Consider the following 23,956-nt stretch of genomic DNA (forward strand, 5'->3'; position numbering starts at 1 on the left):
CCGGGCCTGGCACCGGGCCTGGCACCGGGCCTGGCACCGGGCCTGGCACCGGGCCCGGCAAGGCCATGGTCCCCCGGCCCTCCCTTGGCCCTCGGGCAGCCTGGAGGCCGGGCTCGGTCCGGGAGGGCGAGGGCACGGTGCAGGCCGGGCATACAGGGGTGGTTTCATTCCTGCCTTGGGTTTGTAAGAGTGGGTATCAGCCCTGCTGCCCGGACTGTCAGTGCAAGGCAACGCCTCCTGGCCTCCCTCCCAGCCAAATGCAGAGGTCTACGGGCATGTTTTTATTTTGCATAAAGCAAGCTAAAAAATCATGAATAAGTTCGCCACTAAACATGAGGAAACAGCTTCTGTGTTAAAGTTTAACTTTATTATTTTTTTTTTTAACTGATTTTGGTGGCATTTCTTTTGTATGTTCTCTGATGTGGAGCAAAACAAATCAAACCCCACTTATCGCATGAATCATTGTTAAAGTCAGCAGCAGTCCTCTGTGTAAAATCTACCAGTAAAAGCTGGGAGGACGGGGATTAAACCTGGAGCACATTAAATTAGTTCCAGTCTATCCCGGAGTAGGCTCGGTGTTGCTTGCTTAGGCAGGCAAAACGGAAACAGGCAGTTTATAACAAGGCTGGTTTAAAAACTGCGGGGTTCATTTGAAAAAGATTTACATCCCCCACTTACATAAACATTACAGACGTGGGCTGCGAGCGGGAGGCAAATCTGTACCAAAATCTCTTTAAGAGCTTTTTCATTGGGAATAAAATGGACAGCGTGTACTCTCGTTTGAAGATTGGCCAATATTTTTGCAATCATCTTTTCTCAATGCTCCGACTAATTAAAACACAGCTCGGGGTGAAACAGCAAGACCACCAACCCGTAATTTGTTTGGGTCTGACAAAAGTGCCGATGGCCGAGGTGATGGAGGGAAATTGTTTGGAGACAGGAGGAAAGATTGTCCTGAGACTGGTTTAGTTTTTCTGTTGTGAGAAGTCTAAAACAAAGTGAAATCTGAAAGAGAAAAAACACTGGCTAGATTTATCTTCTCCCCACCTGCCTTTCCCAGGGGATGCTGCAGTTCTTAAACGGTCACATAGAAATCCCATGGGCTTGGGGATCTTTGTGAGGACCTACCGAACAGCCTGTGATCAAGGGCTGAGTGTTTGCTACAATAAAACTGAGAGACCGGCTTCAGATGGGAGGGTCCCAGCTGAGGACTGGAGCAGCTACTCACACTGTAATATTTGGGAGTAGCTTAATGCGAGATGTTAGTTTTAAAAGTTTATATTTAGAAGGATTAAACATACATTAGTGTAGTAAATATCTATTTTTATTTTTAATAGTAGCACACAATTTTATTTCTAGCTATTGTAATACCATTTTACTTTGTTTATTTAGGGTACATGTCATAAGAGTCATCCAGATCCTGGGTTTAACAGAAAGTACTTTTCATATTTCATTTTGATGTTAATAAACAGTGTCTAAAGGAGCTTTGTAATACTATTCTGCCTTCCAAAATAGGATCCAAGTCTCAGATAAATGACTTAAAGTATTTTGTGAGTTGTAATATATAACCAAGATCCTCTGGATTCTCTCATTCAGACTGTAGTTTCTCATGCCTCTTCCCTTTTGCTGCTGTGCATCTCCATATGGGATATCACTTATGCCCTGAATGTCTGATTCTCTTGTCCTGTGAGTGGACTGAAAGAGGGCCTGTTAGAGAATCGGGGGCTTTCTGTACTGTGGAAGGGGAGAAGAATTTTCTAGTAGCTGCCAAAAAAGAAATTAGTGTTTTTCTGCTGTTACAGTGGTATGGCTATGCAGGGGGACGAACTGTGTGCCGCAAAGCGTGGAAGTGCTCCAGTTTGAGGTGTGGAGCACCAGATAAGAACAACAGAATTACATCAAAGTGCTGTATTTTCTCTCTTGCAAGAGATTTGTGCAACAGAGACTGTGAGGTAGCCAAACATACCCATACCAGCTATTGAAAAGCAGCTTGAATGCTGTGGATGTGCCAGCTAAGTGGTTAGAGCAGGCTAACGCTGTGCCTGGGCTGCATTGCCACCAGCGTACCTCGGCTTACGGTGTATGTGGGAATCATTTGCTGCACTGAACGTCATTGCTTGTACCTGGGCATCAGCATCAGCCCGTCCGAGCATGAGCTTGGTGTGAGAAAGTCTGGTCACAGGTGAAGGACAAGCAAGAGGCATGGAGGTGAGCACTGGTCTTCTGAGTGGCAGCCTGGTGCTGGGCTCCCGGGCCATGCTTCCTTTCTCTCCTACCAGAAAGCATGATGCGGAACTAGAAAATGCCTTGGCACCTCGGGTGACTAGCATTTACAACTGAAGTTATTTTGTTATATTGTACACACACAATACTTTTTTTTTTTTTTTTTGCCTTTTATTAAGTCTGAATTATAAGCATTATAACTCAGCCCATCTTAATATTCTCCTTGAATAATTAGAAGAAATAGTTAATATAAAGATAGTTTAGGACATATGCAGGCTTCTCTTTAAGGCTGTTGTTTTCCTAGTTAAAATGGCATGGGATATGCATCTCCCCAGAGCTTCAGAGAGAAACTTAAGGAATCCTTCCTGCATGAAGCAACTAGGAAGTACATACAAAAGTAACCGAAAACTTCTAAAGTCCTTAAATGTTTGGAATGACATGCATGATTTAAGTGTTTCTGGATATTAGGACCAGATGTCCAGCTCTCCAGTCGGCTCCCTTTGCACAAATGTGATATCAGGAGGGAGTTACGCTGACTCAGGCGCTTGGCCGAGTGGGAGGGAGATCCCAGAAAGCCAAGATCACTTTTCTGCTTGTAGCTCATGCTGGAGGAACAACGGGGAGGAGCTGTGGCAGGAGCCATCCCCGGCAGCCAGGATGCCCCTTGTATGGCTCTTGCAGCTGGCGTTGGGTAGAGCAGCCCAATATCTTCCCCATGCAGAGCAAGGACCCAGCCACAAAGGCACTGCTGCTGCCTGCCAGCTGAGGAGAGGACACAAGAGCATGGAGCATCATGACAGAAAAGTGGATGTTGGGCATTCTTTCTGATAACCAGTGTGCTAGAAGGTCATAAATCCATGCACAGGCATACCCTGCCCTGGGCGTGCAATCTGTTCACCACTGCGTGTGGATACATAGCATCCTTGAGGATTTCTGTTGAATTAAGGAACTGAAAGAGCGGCTTTCGTGTAGTACAGTTAAACTTTGCTTAAAGAGAGGGAGCTGTTGGCTTCTAGGGGAGGAGAAGATTTCTATGATGGGATGAGAAAGTTAACAAAAGAATGGGATTTCAGAATTTTTTCACTGTAACACTATGACATTGGAAAAATGATAGTCATTTTATCATTTTATCTATGCCTGGATTTCACTTGATGTTTCATACTTGACATATTCTCAGTAGTTATTGAGGCTGCTGTTCTTGCACATGTATAAAGGAAGAAACGTACATCCATACTCTGACATGTCACTGTCGTTTCTGCCATCTGCTGCTCTCCAGAAGATGATACTCTGACTACTTTTTAATGGCAGTGGAAAACTGGAGAGGAGAATTAGGGCTTGAACGTGATACATTTCATAGGCTTAGATGAGATACAGCTGCATACTCTAAGCTTGTTTCATTTTCCCATTCTGAAAAAGGGAATGAAAAAGCTCTTCCTTGTACAAATCAAACCATAGTGAGCATCCTCCAGTGAAGATGTCCTGTCGATGAAAGATTCCTTCCACACACAAAAATGGACGGGGAGGCTCATAACTTACAAACTTACTCATGCGCGGGACATCTGCCTTTAATCACTATGAAAGCCCGAATCCTGTTTAAAGCACGGTGAGCCTTGTACAAGGGCTAGAAATGTCAGTAGTCTATTGTGATAACATTTACTGTACTGATTAACAGCCTCGGTGCCCTGCAGTGGACTGATAATCTGCCTTCGCATGTCTTTGTGCTGCCGTTCTGTCTCCTTCCTGTGGGCTGAGCAGGGCGTGCAGGCGGAGCACTGGAGCTTTCTCATGTACAAAATCTCCCACATTCACATATTTTGCTTTGTGGTTTATGTCATACATTCTGTCTCTGTATATCTGCATACCAAGTATAAAATATTTTAAAGGCAATGTAAAATATGGTGAATTAGCTGGTGTTTAAATTCCTATCTGGAACATGCGGTAGCGTGTGATCCAGTGTTTGGTCTCATACGATCATCTCATACAAGTTGCCGTTTTGCATGGCCATCAAGTTTCTTGACTCTTAATGAGTTTCAATTCCTTACATTTTGGTAATTTCCAATAGTTTCTGGCAGGTATGTTTACTTTATGGTAGCTTTTCACTAAGTTTCTCACTTTTTTTTTTATATATATAAGAAAAGGGATGAAACAAAAGGGATGGAGGGAGAGAATGCTCAGATCTACATCGATTTCCATTGAAAATGTCAATAAGAAGTTGGATTCCAGGGATACTGTGAAGTGGGCCATGTTTTGGCCAAAATAGTACTTTTATTCAACATATAATTGCAGTACTATTATCTCTAAGATAAAAGCTCTCAGGTATATGCTTGGCCATAACTTGGTTGGAATTGTGATTCATCTGATGCTTTGGCACAATCTGATTAGGCATTGATTCTTGTGGTAATAATATATGATACATGTTGTGATTGTCTGTTAATAGCAATCTTTTAGGGGCAGAATTTGACTAGATTTATTAAAAAATAATAATACATTCACAAACAAAAAAGTCTACAGCAATATCAAAACAGATTTCCTTCGAAGGAGCCCAGTCAGTAATGTGGGCTCCAAAATCCTTTGTTTTTCACCCATTTTAAATAGATCTGTTTTCCCATATTACCTTTGTCTCAGGCAATCTCATTTGTTTCTGGCACCAGTGTCCACCACAGACAGGCCCATCACCAGAAGTGTGGAGGCTTCCCTGGAGAGTTGTGGAACATCTGAAGTTAGCCTGGCGTAGGAGTGAAAGATGATACAAAGAACAAAGGGCTGAGAGAGAAGAGGTGCCTCAAAAGGCAAGGATGTGGCACAAGATGGGGTTATTTTGGCTGTCAAGCAGTCTTTTTTTATAATTTATTGCTCTGACAGCCCTCACAGCATGTCTAGCAGTTCTGTATGTATTACCTTATCCTTTCTGCTATTTCAAAATTATTTTTCCCTCACAGCCCACAATTCTTTTCACTGCTATTAAGTACTGTGCCAAAGAGTTTATGGTTTATTCATGAGATGCATTTAATGCGTAGTGTTTTATTGCGTGAGACCACTGAGTTTGTGTTTTCTGCTTGTCTTCTGTTCTTTGACCCTCCAAAGTCTTTCTGAAATATGCACACCACTTAGAGGTTCTCCACAAACTTAAGAATTGAAAAATCATGGTTTCAGCATCTGTTGTTTCTCCTGTGCCTTTTTTTGGTCTAGTTTAAAGAGTTCCCTCATACTCCGAAATTTTCTTCTGTCTGAAGTGTTTTACGTAAACTGAAGATGTAATTCTTCCTTTTGATAAGGGAGCGCTCTCTCTGGAGAAATTTATTCCTGTAGTTGTTCTGTAGCTCTCTTTGGTATTATCTCTAGTTTTCCACAGCTTCTTAGAAATGTGTGCACTAGAAATGGGCATTATATCAAATTACTCCTGACAGTGCCACATACTTTTATTTCAGACCCACTCACCTACTTTTTGGTACTCTCTTGGCTATACTGCGCTTCATAGTTTTGTTAGTCCTTTTGCCATGGCTTTGAGCTCTGTATGTCAGTTCTGGATCAAAGATGTAGCTGAGCTACTTGGCTTTTTCTTACTATACTCAAAAGCAGCTGTCTGCAGAAGATAGGGAAAAGAGGACAAGGTTATGCGATACTCTCTGAGGCTCAACCATTTTGAGCTCTGGAACAGATGTAGTTTTTGAATATTTACTAACATTTGACAGAATTATTTTCCCCTGTGAGTTTTCCTGTATTCTTTCTGAACCCACGTAAAAGTTTAGCAGCGCAACAACCTCTGGCAAGGAGTTCCACATTTCAGTGAACTGCATGCAGAACTACCTCCATTTGGACTGGCTTTTGCTGGTTCTTACCAGCTTTGTTTATTGCCCCTTAGTTCCTGTGTTGGAACAGAGTGAGCAGCCAATCCCTACCTCCCTTCTCAAGTCAACTCAGGATTTTTTAGCCCTTTTATATCCCCTGGGTTATCCTTTTTTTTAGACTTACCGTTTCTAGCTGGTGATCTGAGTAGGGTTTCACATTCTTTTCTTTGTCCAGAGCAGCCCTCAAATCTTTTTCAGTAACCATTTTCCAGGGCAGAAACCCCTTCTTCTGCAGATATATTCTGTTCTGTTGAACGACTGATTTGGTTGCACTATATTTTGCTTGATTTATTCCCCATTTATTTGATTTCTGTCCCTGTGGATTCGTTTTGTACTGTCTGAATGCTTTCCCATTGTTCTCTTCAAAGGTGATGTGAGTTTTAACCTCCTAGAATATGTAATCCCCCTGCCCTTTTCTCAGCATTGAACCCCTACCTTCTTCTGGCATTTTTCCCACTATTCCAGGACTTAGAAAAACAAACAACCCCCAAAACACACACATGCACCCGACATGCGTAGCACCGAGATCCTTCTCTGACGCATATTTTATCTTGACTGGGTACATACTGCTTTTTCATTCTTCTGACACAGTTTTCGCTGTGCTGATTCATGTTTATACTGAATATGTCTGTAGAAGCCATCAGAGCTAAAAGCTTTTGACTGAGTGTGTTGGAAGTTTTCCCTTTAAAATTTTTGATGAGTCTCTTATGTCAAACATGCAGTGATTCAAGTAACACTGTCCTTATACTCAAAGATCTTTCTCTAATAAAATCCAGACTTATTATCATTTTTTTTCAGCATACTGTTGCTGAGCCCCCATGAATCCATTAAATTATCTTAACACAGCTGTAGACTGTGATGATTTCCAACTAGAGGCAGAAAAAATGGACTTTATGGACTTTATGATGTAATGATACATTGCCAGACAGCATAACTCCCTGGGACAAGGTGATTTTTGTAATGCGGAAGATAAGATATCAATGGGTTTATTAGAAGCTTTTGTGATGGCATTTGATTTTTCTCAGAATGTATGTACAAGTCTTGCAATTCTGATACAGCAATCAGCAGCTGAGTCTGCCTGTTCTAACAGAAGAAAAAAAAAAATGACTGAAGAAGTTGCAAGATTCTTGAAAACAGGAAATTTCTATCCAACAGTTGTGGTGCTCAGTAAAGACTGGAGGAATGTAGGAAGGTAATAAGAGGAAATTTTAATTTTGTTGTTCAAAATACAATTTATTTCTATGTCTTAAGGAGATTTGGCTAAAAAAATACAGTGGAATATGCTTCTTTGGCTATGGTATATAGGTGGAAACCATTTGCTTAGGTCATGATTGTTGTCTAGGGAGTTGTTGGCTGAAAGAACTGTTCTGGGCTTTTCTATTGTTTTGTTTTTCAAATCATAAGGCTTGAACAGCTTGTTTAAAATATTTTTGGTGTTATCACATACTAGCTATTAAGTGTCAGTGGCATGTTTTTGGAATTATGCAGGATACATGTTAAAAAAATCTCTGACCAGAAGAGCTTGCAAAGCTTTTTAAAAGCTTTATGTTGTAAGTTAATTTTTGTTGCCTTTGACTCATCACTTAGTTTTGTAGCAAATGCTAACATCATGTACAGATACTCAGCAGGTATAAATTGGCCAAGAACTGCTGATGCCTGTAGTGCTAACTGATAGACACCAAGTAAGAATCTGGCCATATGGCAGGGTATTGAAGAAGTCGTCCAAAGAGCAGGTGATAATTTATATAATTTTCTTTTATATCTCTTGGCAAACCAAAGCTCTAGTTCATGTAGGCTTTAAGCCAGCACTGTTGCATGAGGAAGCAGTCCAGTGCTTGGCCTTCGTGGCTGGTGGAAGTGTGTCTGTGGCCAAGCAGTAAACCAGATCAGAGGACTGGTCTGGGCAAAACGTTCTGTTTTCATGCACTGTCACAGAAACACTTCAGCTGACACAAAAGGAAGAGGCTGTTGTGGCGGGCAGAAGACAAGAATGAAAGAGAATTGGGAGAGTGTGTGCGTAGGATGAATGTGAATCCGTGTCTTTGGCAGCGTGGGCCAGGTTAAAAATAGCTTTTGAAGAGCTTACTGGTTTTCTTTTATTTGCTTTTATTCGTTTACATTAGAATTTTAAGGCTCTGTCTAATATGACTGCCTGGAAATTGTCTCTGCAGTTTTGAGAACATAGATCCTGGGGCAGTGCCTAGGGTGGGTGGTAAGGGCAGGGAAGGGACAGGAGATGGAATTGGCTCTGCAGGAACATTTCATTAAAGACAGAGAAGTCCTTAAGGATAGTGACAGAGGAGACAAGGCCTTGATGCTTTTTTTACTGTTTCCTGTGTCTCTCACTGTTAGTTTAGTTCTTATTTTTCTCAACTGTTTTCCTCTTTATTTGCATTCTTGGTGGATTTCTCTGTCTTCTGTTGAGTGAATAGACAGAGGCTGCCATTAGAGGAAGATAAAAGTCTCTTGATACTGACAGGGGCAAGTCTTAAACCTGATTTGGTCCCCAACAAAACGGAATGTGATCTTTCTCCCAGTCTTTAATGAGTTAGTTTAATTTTTTATGTTTTTACTGTAATTGGCCATTTACTGACAGCATCTCACAACCTCCGCTCTGAAACTGCTGTGAGCTCCCTGGATGCTTCATCAGCCTTCCTCTAGGGCTAAAGTTTGCTCCTTCGCCCTGAAAGGCAAAGCTTGGTCAGCCCTCCCTTGCTGTAAACATAAGTTTGAGACTAAAATTTTCCTGGCATCCCAACTCACTTCCTGTGAAAGGAAGTGTACAGCCAGTGTACCTCAGTTATCAAAATGATTTTGTCCTCTTCTTAAATAGGCAGCCTAAGTAACTTCATGCTGCATATTTTTACATCAACAGATTGACTTTAAAGATCTTCATTTTTTGTGTCATGTTGTGCGTTGGTTATTCTTCAGTCGTACCCTACAAATATTTAAAGACAAAACAGAGGGTACATTTTTATCAAAACCTACGTAAGTCAAGAATTATGGTGATTTCTAGAGCTTGCCATGGAAAAAACATAATTTGCACAGGAAGATAATATGTACTGATTTATTTTGTCAAATTACCAGTCACCCACAGGCCATTTTATGAGAAAGAAATAAATTAAATGATTGTTTTAATGGGAGAAGGGAGCACAGACATCTCATCCATACAGGAATTACGTTCAGTCAAACCTGAATCTGAGGTGACCAACCTGCAACGGCAAGCGACAGACTGCAGCTTCTGAGTTATGGCAGCTGAGCACTGAAGGCAGCAACTCCTTAGCTTGGCAGCATCTCTGGTGTTTGCTAAGGTGATTACTGCTGCAGAGATCTCTTCCCTTCAAAGGATCTGAGCTGTTTTTGCGTACCCACGTGGTCCTTCAGTGCTGTCACTTTAACAGCCAGAATATTCACCCAGGTCTGCCTTAATCTGGATAGCAGGGAGGCTAATGCTCTGCAAGCCAAAATCTGGATACACAGCAAGTCAAACCCGGCTAAACATTACAAATTGGGTACAGTGACATTAGAAAGCTGCATGTCACACAACTCATGAGTCTTGTTTTCTGTCCTAAATTATCAATACAAGCAGCTTTTACTGAATAGGTCAGACATCTGCATGAGATCTGAGTGGACCTGCAGGGACATGGGGTAGGATGGTCTAAGCCTTCCCTGAAATAAAATAAAAAATAAAATAAAAAATAAAATAAAAAATAAAATAAAAAATAAAATAAAAAATAAAATAAAGTTCTTTTATGTCTACTGTACACGTTGCAAAGCTGCAATACGATGCCTCCGGGCCAGCTCCTGCACAGGGCGTTCCAGAAACACGGGGCAGTAAATGAGCCAAGAGTTTCCACTGATCCTTCTGCTGGTTTTAAATACAGTGGGTGTTGTTTTTTGTTTTTTTTTTTTTTTTTCTCAGATAAATTCTTTGCTATTGTAAGGCCCTGTGGTTCATGTTCCAAAAAAGTCTGTTAACTCGTTTGACCTCTAAAGGAGCTGAAAATGTTTTGCTTCCTAAACTGAAAGCCACTAGAATATTTACATAATGAAGTAGTCTCTGAAGATTTATCTCCTCCATCCTCCTGGATTTTAAAAGAAAATAAATTTTACTTGCTTGAAGTTGATCTTTGCTTTAATTTTTTTAATGATGTGTTGAGGACAGTGGGCTGGATGGGAAGGGATTACGGTGCCTCAGTTCTCTTCTCAATTTTGTCAGGGACACGTGTTAATTCAAGTAAACTCTGACCCTCCTCTTCTCTTCTTCCTCCTCTGTTTTCTATTGTGTAAAAGATGTCTAATGATACATATTGCTTCAGGTTCATACTCAAAGTAATGCCTTCACGGTAATGCAAAACTGAGTTTATTACACTTCCTCTTAATTCCTGTCAATCCTTTAAATCACATTTTAAATGTCAACTTTGAAGTGCAATACCATGTTCACTGCTTAAACACTGAAAAATGATTTTTGTGCTTTCTTTGCTATTGTCCCATCTGCTGAAACTCAGGCCTTTTGCAAAAATCAGCAAGCTGATGTCAGTTCATTTACCCTTAGGGATAGTAAATTATTACTCAGCTTAAGTTATAAAAATAAATAACTAAGGAGGGTGGAGGACAGACGTGGAAAACAACAGATATCTATCACAAACTCTCCCTGGATTCTGAAGAGTACATGATTATAGCATTAAAATGTCCAAACAATGCAACTGAACAGAAGGCGTTAGAGCTTGGGCCTTAGCTGACTGAATTAGGCGGTGTTAATGTTTTTAGACAGCCTTTGGAAAGCTCCGAATTGACCTGTTTCTCTTATTTTTATTGGCTCCCTTGATGATAGACAAATGGGGCTAACCTGAGGCCAACATAACCAGCAGGAAACTTGGGTCATGGGTAGTTACATTTTTAAACCTTGTGCTTCAGGGTTGTTCAATCAGGGTAATTGATTGATGGTTCCACGGTGCAGGGAGCACCTCGATCATCGGAGGTGGCCAGATAATGACAATCTGCCAGTGGGTTTTGTTGGAGGCAGATTTCCCAGCTCCCTGTGGAGCTGCGCTCTGCAGCGAGGTTGCGAGTCCCTTTTTTTCATGTGTGCTCCAGTCCAAGTGGCCTGTTTGTACAAAATAGCCTATTAAACTTGGCAATCGTATTTGAAGTCCTCTGTAGCGCCATTTCCCAAGAGATAAGGAAAAAACATTCCGGAGAAGTTCATACCCCAGAAAGACCCTCTGTGCGTTCTGAAGTTAACGGCTTATTATAGCTCTTCAATTTCGTTTTCTTTCATTTTTACTTTGAAGATAAGAGGTGGCAATTGTTACTTTAAGTTGTTGAGTTGTAGCCTTCCCCTCAGTAAATCATCCCGAAAGTTCAGACCCAAATCTTTTTTTTATCGTGTATGTTTGAAAGTTTGCCTGAGATGCTGAACACGTGTGCTCCCGGGAGCTACCAGCTCCTCGAGCAGGAGCTGGAAGTGGGCTGGCTTGTATGACCATGGGCCTTCTCACGGCTCCATGCATTTGGATAATTTGGGCAGGCAAAACAGAGCGTATTCTTTTCAAGAACTTTGTCTTTATTGTTGCAGGAGTTTGCTAAGAGATATCCAGAGATGGGGTGAAGTAGGGCGTTTATGTGTTGAGGGGGGAGAGAGGGAAGAGATGATGTGCCAGTAGGTGGTGTGCAGTGCTACATGACACGGGGCTTGCTGTTACTTGAAATTTAGATTGATACAGATTGAAGTTTGCTATCTATTCCAGAATAGCTCTAGCTGTAGGTTAATTTTCAGTTCTTGGCGTTTTAGGTCTGGTTGGGCTTTTGTTTGCTGCGAGTGGTTTCCTCCAAGGAGTTGTGTGCTTGTTTCATCTTTCTCCATTTTGGTGTCTGCATGATCTGAAATTGATCACAGGAGCAGACAGCTGAGAACTTGTGTGTCCAAATGCATCACTTTTCATAAAGAGATCAGGTTTGACTAAGCTGAGGCAGGGCTCCGCTGAAATGGAGGATCCAACAGCCTTGTCATGAGGGTGGCCTGGCTGACCAGCACCAAACGCAGCAGACTGGCTTTCTGGGCAGAGCAGAGCTGGCACTTGCTCTAAGTGTGACTTAACTCTCCCTGCCCAAACACACACGTGGTGCCAAGCCTCCCAAACTTCTAAAAGTTCTTTTTTGTTCCCAAATGTTTTGACTACTGGAGCTTTGTAATATACTGCTTCATGTCCAAAGTTGCACTTAGCGTTAGGTTTAGTATGCGGGTTGTTAGAAAATTCTACTCTAAGGCATGTGTTCGAATGGCATCATGACATCTGACCACATTAAAGTCCCTAGAAAGGTTGGTCCATGGCAAAACTTGTATCCGTGACAGGAACAGGGTGGGTCCCAAAGCTAGCAGAAATGGTGTTTCCTATAGCACCAGCAGCAAAAACAAAACAAAACAAAACAAAACAAAACAAAACAAAAAAGACATGAAAAAAAAAGGAAAAAAAGGTTTTTAGGGCCCAATTCCTGCATTCTCTATGACTGAATCTGTAAAGGACCAATGTAAATAAAAAAAAAAAAAAAAGAGTTTATGAGATGCCTTTTAGTGTTGTAAGTTTGTCAAAGAGAAAACAAAATACAGCCAAGGCCAGGAGCCCCTGAAGAATTGCATGGAATACGGCAGGGGACAAAACTTCCCCTTTGTGTGCTCAGGGTTAGGCTCTGAAATCCCTGACCTGCTCAGAGCTGAAGTTATGTATGCAGTTAAAGGCAATTACATGATTTTGTTGTTGTATGAACCTGTATTTCTCTCTGTTTGGTTTGGTTAGGTGGTTTGTTTGTGTGGGTTTTCTTGCTTTTAGTGAGTCTATTTAAAGTATATATTATTGGCTGTGGTGCCTATTTGCCATGACTGGGCTGTTTGAGATCAGCGCAGTAGCAACTGAGAATAACTTTTTGCTACCTAGATTCTTTGTCTAATAGGACATTCGATCTTTCCCTTTACGCTTGAATCGATCCCCACGTTTTCATAGGGAGCTTTTTGCTGATCGCAGAGCAAGGGGCAGGGTGCGGAGGGTGGCATTGCAGGAGACCTCCGAGGTCTGACAGGTCACCGCTGCCCCCTGAGGACGGCCGTGCAACTCTCCTCCCGCATCTCCTGCTCCTCCTGCTCGCCTTGCACTGACCCCACTCCATACCTCAGCCCACCAAGGAGGAGTAAACCAACTCGCAGCAGAAGGCAAGCATGTGGAAATTTCATGTGGAGGAGTGCTGCAAAGGAGGCAGTTCACTGGTATGCTCCAGTATGTGGCTGTCTTGAGCAGCAGAGACCCATGTGGTGGATCTAAGTCCCCTAAGGTGTTACGTGGTGTGGATGGCAGTGTGGCACTTCATGGGATATGTGTCTGAAGTCTCCTTTTGACAACCACAGGAGAGCTGTACAGACGCTTCTTCCTCCTCCCACTGAGGTGAGAAGATGCAAGTGCAATTTCAACTCTTGAGGACCTAGGAAATGTCAGCATACTCGCAGGCTTCCCCTCCTTTTCTCTGCCAGCCTTCATCTCATAAGCACACTATGATGATTGCTTAGCCTCCTGCTCCCCCCTTCCACGTCACCTTTGCTTTTTTCACCTGACAGCCTGGATGTGCTGTGGGAATGAATCTGACCTACACAGCAAAGAAGGCTTTTTGGTGGGAAGGACCCCTGCGAAAGCAGCAGAAGCTGGCGAGTGTGCTGTGAAGGGGGCAGAGGGAGAAGAGCACACACAAGGAAGGTGATTGCTGCCCTGGACAAAGACAGCCTGTCCTTGTTCCTGTCGTAGAGGTCCTCTAAGAAGCCATGCCAGTCACTTAAACCATGCACTTCACGGGTGGTTCCCTCTGTTTCTAATTTTCTGGGTCTCTGACCTGAAAGCACAGGGTCAGGTTTGCAGATGTGCTGAGAGCTCCCACTAGCAACTGAAGTCTGTGGGAGCCGGGCTTTGAACTCTCTGCTCAAGTACCTCTGCCAAGGAAGAGGCCCAAAATGTAGAAGAAATGAGAAATGTTTGACCTTGGGCTTTGCCATTTTTATCTGTACTGAAAAGACTAATGCTCCAGTTCTCTCATCCTGCTGGTACATGGAGAAGATCTAATCATTAATAGCTTCCTAAGTGTTAAGATGCTGCTATTGGGAGTGCCTAGGAAAAAAACTTGGAGGAAACTAATGAATTTGCTGCCTGAGCAACAAAGAAGTCCAGGAACAATCAGGTGACAAATGAGAATGCAAATATTGAACAGTGTTTCATTAAATGAGCACTGCCTACTCTGTATGAGGCAGGAGTTCAATGGGGGAAAAGCTTGGGAACGTGTGGCTAGAGACTTACCAAAACTATATGTAAGGACATGGATTACTACCGCACAGGTGGGCCTAATCCTGGCTAGCTGTTGATGTTAGCTCTGTATCTAAGCAACATTCCCTCTTGTAGTTTAAATAAGATGATTTTTGTGTATGATCCTTGCAGTCCTTGAAATATGGGGTAGTTTGAGTCTATGCTGCAGACCAAGTGCTAAGGCCCAGTTCAGTCATCCCCTGCCTGTCCTGCAAGGTGCCATGGCTGTAGCAGCAGGACCACGAGTGGTCTGGATGCCTCATGTCAGGTGCTTCTGTATCTCTTCCTCTGAGTGCTACTGGTCCTTCTAGGCAAATACTCTGACAGTGGCAATAGCTGATGCTATTTAGGGAGTACACACAAATCTGGACTTTTTCTGCTGTCCATTCTCCATGCACTTTTCCAACATCTAAGTGTCTAACAGTAGGAATGTTGGAGGATGCATCCCTCAGCAGTCCTTTCAATATCCAGTTATAGACCTGTCATCCAAGAATTTGTTTGTCCTGTTTTGAACCTGTTCATTTCGTCTCCTCAGCATCCTATGTCAAGTTTTGTACTGCAGCATGTGGTGCAGCATAGGTCTACACTGAACTTACTCATTGCTTCTGTCATTTCGTAAGCTTCAGTCGTAGACCTCCCTCAGCCTTCTCCTTGACAAGCTGAGGAATCCTAGCATTTTTAGAATTGCCTTTTACCCAAATTCATTGCAGAAGTAATAACTCATGCAGATGCAGGCTAGGAGTATGTCTGATGCTAACTGATAAGCCCTACACCTTCTGTTTTGCAGAGTATTGGAGAGTCAGAAATGCCCAGCGTGCTGAACCAGTTACTGACAATGATAAAGTCTTACACTGAGAGGATGCCAGATGACTATACCTGTGAGGACTTCCTTGTCTTGCTGGTATACATGTATTCTGTCGTTGGAGAAATCAAAGGTGGAAAAGAGCTGGACAAAGCCGAAGAAGAAGTGAAGAAGGCTCTAGCCAAGGCTATTTGTGATGAACCAGAGCCATCTCCTTTGTTGCTGAAAATAACAGGTAGGATTCTGCTTGTGTGGTGAGAGCTTCAATGGTGATGAACATGGGAACTAGGAGGAGCGTATAAAAGCAGCTTGACTCGCCTGTGGTGCAGAGGGTATGTGAGTAAGCATGAGGATTTCCTGTAGATTTGTTCCATCTCCCATGTTCACATATGCCAAATGCTGACAGACTGTACTTGAATAGTGCTGAGTCCGATGAAAGCTCTACAGTTTGTCCTTTTTGTTAGAGATTGGCTAAGTTGGTGTGTTTTCCTAAGGTAATCTTTTCCACAGTTTCTTTCATTGATCAGTGTAAAGTTGACCTTGGAAAGTCAAAATTAATTCTGGAAATGTGTTCAGTGAACCGCAGTTGTTTTGTGACTACTAGGGTCTGGCCTGTCTGGCATAAAGGAAGAAATGTGTCTAAAACCAACATTGAGCTTTTTGCTGAGATGACATGAATGTTGGCCTTTAAAAATAGCACACTAAGCCTTTTTCTAGGTGAGCACTCAGAGAGTAGGAAAGCCTTGACCTCTTGCTGCCAATGTCACATGTGAGAAAAAAATATTGTTAAAAAAGTTCCTTAAAATGAATGAGCTATGGCTCGAGGGTGGCGTATCTGAATGGTGGAAGAGATCTCTCTTCCTGCCGTGGGTTTTCTTAATGTTTACTAATAGTGAACAGGTCATTGGCCAGGTCACTTTTGAGATAGGGAACATACAAATATAAATCAAAATGTTGTAACGAGCTTAGCATTGAAAGCCTTTGCCAAGAATTTGCCTAAGTGGAGAATCTCAAGGGCAGTAAGATAAAAGTACTGTTGGTTATTCTGGTATTATTCTCTGTGGACACTTCTGCTTCAGAGTACAGGTGTTCTCTGACTGGTCTGCTGTTGCTTTGAGTGTAAAATATTTTGTTAGACGATTCTTACTGCAGAATGGGCATTTCAGCCATATTTGCATTGTGCTGTTATTTTAATCACCTTGCCATGGTGCCTGCAGTCCTTAGCTATTCGTGCCTGGCAGTTCTTATTGCTGATCATGACATTATATGGCATGGAGTATATCGCTGGCCAACTCAGGTTGTGGCAGCTATGTGCTGTCCAACTTTTTGCCCACCCTAGCCTACTTGTTGAGGAGGCAGAGTGGGGAAAAGAGAGAAAGCCTTGACACTATGCAAGCACTGTTTAACAATAGCCAAAACATTAATGTGTTATCAATACTGTTTTAACCACAAATCCAAAACACGGCACCGTGTCTTCACTGCTGCTGTGAAGGCATTTAACTCCATCCCAGCCAGAGCCACTTTAAAATCTTAATGGATGGTTAAGGCCAAGTATGTCATTGTTACAATACAAGGTCAACTGCATAACACAGAGCCAGGGTCCTTGCAACCCTCAGTTTCTGTATCTGTGTTTAGCAAAACCACATCTGTGCTTTTTGCACATGTAGATGACAGTACTGCTCCTTGCTTTCATTCCTCTTCCATTTATCAGCATTCTTTGTTTTTACATCTGATTTAGAATGACAGTTCTTCTGACATATACGTACATAAAAGAGGAAAAAAACATACTAAAACTTGTTGTCATGACTGAAAATAAGGATTGTCTTGGGGAGGGAGTTACAAAATGGAATTTCTAGGAATACCCCTTTGGTAGTTTCCAAGTCTTTATTCATCCAACAGCTTGTTTTCTCAGTAGGAGTGGAATTTGCTGAATTTGTAAATTGCTGTGTTTGCTGAACAGATGAATTGAGAAGACTAACTGAGAAAACATGAGCAGCCTTAGACCTTCTTTCACTTAACCTGTATGTTGCCAGGCCTGTGTTCCACATCCTGCTCCCCTCTGAGTGTTAGGAACCATGCTTGCTGCTTGAGGGGTGTAAAGCATACTGGGTTGGGAGCAGCCCTGAGGAGAAGGACCTGGGGGTGTTGGTTGACGAGAAGCTTGACATAAGCCAGCAATGTGCGCTTGCAGCCCAGAAAGCCAACCATATCCTGGGCTGCATCAAAAGCAGGGTGGCCAGCAGGCTGAGGGACGTGATTCTCACCCCCTGCTCTGCACCTGTGAGACCAATATAAGAAGGGCATGGACATACTGAGTCCAGAGGAGGGCCACAAAGATGATCAGAGGGCTGGAGCACCTCTTCTATGAAGAGAGGCTGAGAGAGCTGGGGTTGTTCAGCCCAGAGAAGCGAAGGCTCCAGGGAGACCTTATTGCTGCCTTCCAGTGCCTAAAGGGGCCTACAGGAAAGCTGGGGAGGGACTTGTGGTCAGGGGCTGTAGTGATAGGACAAGGAGTAATGGCTTTAAACTAAAAGAGGGTAGATAGAGATTAGTTATAAGGAGGAAATACTACGAGGGTAGTGAGGCCCTGGCACAGGCTGCCCAGAGAAGCTGTGGTTGCCCCATCCCTGGAGGTGTTCAAGGCCAGGCTGTATGGGGCTTTGGGAAGCCTGGTCTGGTGGGAAGTGTCCCTGCCCATGGCAGGGGGCTGGAACTGGGTGGTCTTTAAGGTCCCTTCCAACCCAAGCCATCCTGTGATTCTGTGATTCTATGAAATCCAAACTGGATCTGTGTACCAAGCACCTGCAAGCTTTCTTTCACAGCATAGCAGGAGTTCTTAATCTGTAGTGGGGCTGAAAGATGGGGAATAGATGACAGAACCAGTTTCCCCCTTTGGTACAGTAGCTCAGCGGATATAATGCCAAGACATCGTCTGCTTCCAGCAGAACATGCTAGGAACTGCACACCCAGCTGTTCCTGTTAGCAGATAGAAGCTGGCCTATTGTTATGAAGTCAGCCCAGCTCTGCAAGGCAGCAGCAGCCATGGATCTGTGGTCTTGTTCAGGACATACAGTGTTCTCTCATTATTTTACTTAGTTGGAAACAAGAGCAAAGCTTTGTTGCTCTTAAATGGCCACAAAAGTGAACTGGGCCAAAATCAATTTCAATAATTCTTGGAATCTCTCATTCATGATAAGAACATAGCAAAATGTTTACAGTCTCTTATTGTGAGAGTTCCATCAAGATAAATGAGAGGATTAATGTTAAATTGGACTTGTCAGGACAGAAAGCTAAGCCAGTATACTGGGTAGATGCAAGATATGTGTGTTGGCTCACTCGTCGCCTTCGTGTTCCCAAGTGGGCCTGCAGTTCCTGAGCATTCTCTCTCGGTGCTGCAGTACATCTGCTCTTACTGAGTGGCTCAAAGGAAAGCGGAGCTGCAGGTTAAAGTTTCAAGTACTGCTAATGATGTATGATCGGACAGTTTTTGTTGTAGTGACAGATAGCAAAATTCATTTTTGCCTTTCAAAAGGCATACAAAAGTAATACTATTTAGGCTGCAAAGCCAAGTACTTCAAAGTTGAGAAATGCCAGTAACTCCGTTTCCCATACAACCATTATTTGACTCCTGTGCGCACTGTAGTGCAGTCTTCAATTTCATGATTACATAGTGTATTTTCTATGAGCAATTGCTGCTTTCACTGCATGGACTGAACACCACAGAGAACCAGAAAAAAATACAGCTTAAGTTATTCTTACACATGACGAATAAGTACCATTAAAGTGCTCTCCATGACTCTCCGTGTGATATTCAGCAAGTACCTTTCGCTGGGTCTCAGCTTGCAGTCTTTGCTTTGTTACGCATTTTGGAGCATAAAGAAGAAAAGCATCATATATGTTTTCAGGTACTGGTGATTACATTTCTTTGAACAGAAAGGACTTTGTGCGCTGCTTCCTCATACACCTTGTGCCTGATGTCTTGGCTTTAGTTTGGACCCAACGCTGCACTAAGACTACTTTTAGTTTCTTGGTCAATTTAAGCTGAAATTAAAAGCCGTATCACAGCTGTGACTCCTCACTTCTGCATTAGCCCTTGGCTTTCCTTTTCTCTGCAAAGCACATCAGGTGTGCAATTTCAGCCCATATACATTTCTAGTTTCTTTGTTGCTCACACAGAGTGACTTAAAAGTAAAAGAAAAAACCCTTATAAAGCCATTTCTGTCCTTTATTAAGGTTTTGAGGTCATCAGTCAAAATAAAAGTTGGGTTTATTCATGTTACACTTGTTAAGTACAAACTTACTTACCTTGCCTGAGCCTGTGCCTGTAGCCAATTTCCAGTGATGTGCCTGCCTCACGGAACTGGTGCAAACTCCCCCAAAAGTGTCTCATCGGTGCACAGGGGGTTGTTTGTACTGTGCCTGTTTTTCTGTGTTACTGTAACAAGGTTAGTGTTGGCAGCAGTGGAAAAGGAAGGGATTCTCGGAGCTGTTAGCCTGTCCGTATAGCTGGACACGCTAGATTTCCCTGAGGTAGCCTAGGCTATTACAGCACTCTGGAGAATACGCTGCAGTGCAGCGCTTGCGTAAGCTTATATTGTGAAAGATGCATAAGCACTTGCAATTTCCTGGCGTTTGAGTGTTAGGCTTTTCAACCTTATCATTCCCTGAACATATGTTTTCCAAAATATATATAGCACATCAACATTTGCATTTACACCTTAGTTCATGGAAGCACTGAAAAAAAAGACATAACTATTAATTAATATGAAAATGCAACGTTTTAGTCACCCAGCGAGATTTAGGAACATGGCAATAGTTTTGCATGCTTAATAATATAAAAATCTATTGGTGGTGTTGTGTTTGATGGAACTGTTAAATAATACGTGTTGTGGTAGACTATCTTAATGCCTTGGGTAATAAAACTGAATGTAGCAGTTCCAAGATTTCTCATGGGTGTAATTTACCACAGACATATGTTCTTCATCACAGTTTCTAGCAGAATGTTACAAATTGGAGGGGAAACAGAATAGACCAAAACATAATGGGTAATGATGCTTTTCAACAGAACGCTGCATTCGGGGGCTTTTTTGGGGGGTCTTTTTGGCAGCTGTTAAAAAAAATGACAAATATCCCCTTTATTTTTTCATCTGATCTGCTCGTGTAGTTTTGTAAATATCCACGTAGAGCCGTGAGCCGCTCAAAACCCGTCCAAAAGCAATGCTAATAGACTGAAACTGTATGTTTTCAGCAGCTCCGCTCCGTCTCCTCCATCTGCGAGCCTCCACAGCAGCCCTGCGGAGCAGCTGTGCCGCGGGTGCCGAGCTCTGCAGGGCGGTGGGCAGAGCCCCCTCAAGCAGAACTGTGGCTCCATGCTGGGAAGTACCAGGTAGCACCATGTAAGAAGTGATTTATTATTTTTTTTAGCCCAAAATGGACTTCTGGACTCTTTTCCTGGTCTTTTCTAAATCCTGTGTGCTAAAATGTGGATGTTCCCTTACTGCATTAGATGTGTGGTGTCTCAGTTGGAGTATTCTGCTTCCATTCACAGCATACCTGGTGGCATCATTACCTTATCCCTAGATAAGGAGTATTTTTCTTGACAGCCAGTTCCCTCAGAACAGAAACCCTCACTGCTGTTTGTCTGTGTTCTTGGCTTCGCTGCTGTTTTGAAGCAGCAGCTTCCCAAACCTGGTTCTCTAATGGATAGGTAGCTCCATACCTATTTCCTTTGTTGAAGTTTCAATGGAGCCCTTCTACATGTCATTGAATGCGCCATCCCCCATGTCTAGGGGCACAGGAAACCTTCCTGCCTCTTCTTCACAATGCAGAGGTAGCTCTGTTATTTGCTAGTGGTGTCATCCCTCCCCCAGCATTCATGCAGTTTGTGAAAATATCATGAAACTACCGTTGTTTGAAACCATAAAATCCAAGGGTAACATCTGTGTGATTTTAAATTCTGCATGATTTCAGAATAGTTGCTTTTACCAAGAGTATTTCCATAACATGAATAAAGTTTCCACAAGCTCAGAGAAAAGCTGGCCCAATCACTGCCTTGTATACTGTAGTTTATTTCCACGTAATCCATGGGTTTAACAATAGAACTGATCAAAAAAAAGTCATGACTTAATGGCAACCTGTAGACAAATTAGAGGAGAATTATTCCAGTATTTCAATGTAGCATGGGTATTTATACTAAGAAATATAACTGGCTATATTTATCTAAAACAAAGCTACAACCAAATTGTTTCTTGTTATGATTTAGGGAAAAAATAGAAACATCTAAATTAAAAACTGTCCTTTCTGAGTTTCCAGAGAAATGGAATGCAAGAAATTCAAAGTTCTTCTGTTCTTTATTTTCAAAATTTAGGGAAGTCTTAAGCTGTGCTGTCTTCCAGGCCTTTCAAGCTCCCATTTTGCCTATTCACACTCCAAGAGCTCCACGTGTGCATCACCTGCGCAGAAAATAGGAGCAGTGTGCTAGCAGTGCTGGCTCCTGCCAGGTCAGTCCTGCCTGCCCAGGGTACAGGGCTGGTGTAAGGACTGCCCCTTGCTTCCAGGCATGTGCAGGAGTCTGGCTGCAAATAGGGTTTAGCAGACAGGGATCAGTTCTCCACCAGAGCTAACGTTGTAAACTAAACTGTTTATGTTAAAAGTTCATAGAGTGGGTTACAGAGGGTGGGGGAATACCTCGACACGCCGAATAGCTAAACATTTTGAATGTCCAGACAAGCTGCTCTCTGAAATACCGATTAGCTCCTTCACGTTGCTGATGCTAAAGGGTCATTTTGAAATTGTGAAGAAGACTCTTCCCAGCAGGTTGGGCCACGGCTGTGTGTGTATGATTACGGTCTGCGTGGTTCACATTCTTTCCCTCTGCCATGCTGCCTGTCCCCGGCAGTGGGAAGAGATGGCTTTGCCCCGTGCAGTCCTCCCAGGCTAGCGTGGAGATGAGGCCAGTTCCAAAATGTGATTTTGTTGCTCAGGATACTTTCTTCCTGATGCCCCAGCTGCTTTTATAGACACCTAAAATACCCCTCCATCTGGCTGGCAGCGTGTGTGTGTGTGTAAAGCTAAGCATGAAGATGACCTCCTGGTATCTCTGTTATTTTCTTGATGTCTTTTGGCCATGATCCAGTGGAAAGTATTTGTGATGCTCAAGTCCCAGAGGATGGTGAATCGGACTTTGCGGCAGGCTGACTAACATTTGTCCTGCCAGGAGCACCAGAAAAACAGGAGAAAAGCTGCATTGCAGAGGCTGTGTGAGAGAGCTCCAACAGTTTTACCCTGAGATGTTTCCACTGCTTGAACGTTTCAGTCCTTTGCTTTGTGATAAGAGCAGTTGTGGAAAAAATGAGTATCTCGGGATGCATGAAGTGATATCTGATTCACTCCACAGTCAAAGAGATTCTCTGCCGAGGACCCTAGAGCGCTCTAAGACCTCTGTAACTTTCTGCTGTGACCTTTTTCAGGGCTTCTTCCCATTTCTGTTCAAAACTCACAGATGTCATATGGGAGACAAGCAAGCTCTGTCAGCTGTTGCAGACTTCAGGCTTTGCAATACTGCCTGGCTGGATTCCTGGGTTATTTCCCGGCAGAGGGCTCGCAGTTCCCTGAATCCTGTGTGCTTCAGTGCTCAGGAGCCCTCGCTGCCCCTGGAGACTGGGAGCAGCTCCCACAGCTCCAGTGCTGGAGCACTCCCCGCTGCACGAGCAAGCAACACGGAGAGGTCCCTAATGAACTGTTCGGGAGACAAATTGCTTGCGTTAGCAATCCAGACTAATTTATATCTGAACTTACATATGTGTATATTTTGCGTGGCTTTAAAAAAAAAAAAAAAGAATCAGGCGTGTGTTAAAAAGCCGTAGTACTAAAGGTGAGAGAACCAGGCTGCTGGGATATTTTGTTTGGATTTCACAGCACACATTAAAATGCAGGGTAGAAGACAATCCTGATGGAAGCTCTGTGGCCTAGCTTTTTTCCTTTTTTTTTAAAGCTTTCATATGTTGCCTATTTATTTTGTCTTCAGCACCTGGTCTCAGTTGGCTCCAAACAGGATAGTAATTTTCATGGAAGTGTTTATAACATGAAGTCTTTTTTTCTTTTTTAACATGAGACATATGCCTGCAGCTCTGCAGGCCCCTGACTTGTTGCCAACTTAGCAAGACAGCCAACTGAAACAGGAAACTGATATGGTGCAATTTTCATTAATGATTTATATTATTTTTCAGCATGCAAATCCAACAGCATTTAAAAGATGCTCCTAACACTGAATATCTCTTCACTTTAAGCTTAGGGTTAGGAAGCTGCTTTAGAATTAGTGAACTTTTCAAAAGGTGCTTGTCTGTGTATGTGGCAAAGTGAAATTCTTTTTTTTCCTTCTTTCCTTGCAAGCCACCTCCTTGAAAAAAAAAAAAAAAAGAAAAAAAAAAGTTTTGGCATATCGTAAAATTATGAGTAAAGTCTTGCTGTTTTGCAGAGCACACCCAGCCTGGCAAACCAGAAATGGTGAAGTATTAAGTAACTGTCGAATTAAATGAAAGACAGAAAGACAGAAAGAAGGAAGAAAGGAAAGAAAGAGAGAGAGAGAGAGAGAGAGAAATAAAGAAAAGGAGAAAGAAAGAAAAGGAGAAAGAAAGAAAGAAAGAAAGAAAGAAAGAAAGAAAGAAAGAAAGAAAGAAAGAAAGAAAGAAAGAAAGAGAAGAAAGAAAAAGAAAGAAAGAAAGAAAGAGAAAGAAAGAAAGAAA

General features: G+C 42.6%; 1 protein-coding gene across 2 annotated transcripts in view; it reads left to right on the forward strand.

Annotated features, from left to right (window-relative positions):
* Positions 1-23,956, forward strand: part of SCFD2 (sec1 family domain containing 2) — a 193,194-nt gene that overhangs the window by 73,133 nt on the left and 96,105 nt on the right. For both annotated transcript variants that reach the window (XM_035323755.1, XM_035323756.1), the window contains exon 5: positions 15,198-15,447. In XM_035323755.1, coding sequence (XP_035179646.1) covers positions 15,198-15,447 — 250 coding nt within the window. The remainder of the gene's footprint in view (positions 1-15,197; positions 15,448-23,956) is intronic.

This window comes from Oxyura jamaicensis, chromosome 4 (assembly GCF_011077185.1).
Source record: "Oxyura jamaicensis isolate SHBP4307 breed ruddy duck chromosome 4, BPBGC_Ojam_1.0, whole genome shotgun sequence".
Lineage (NCBI taxonomy): Eukaryota > Metazoa > Chordata > Aves > Anseriformes > Anatidae > Oxyura > Oxyura jamaicensis.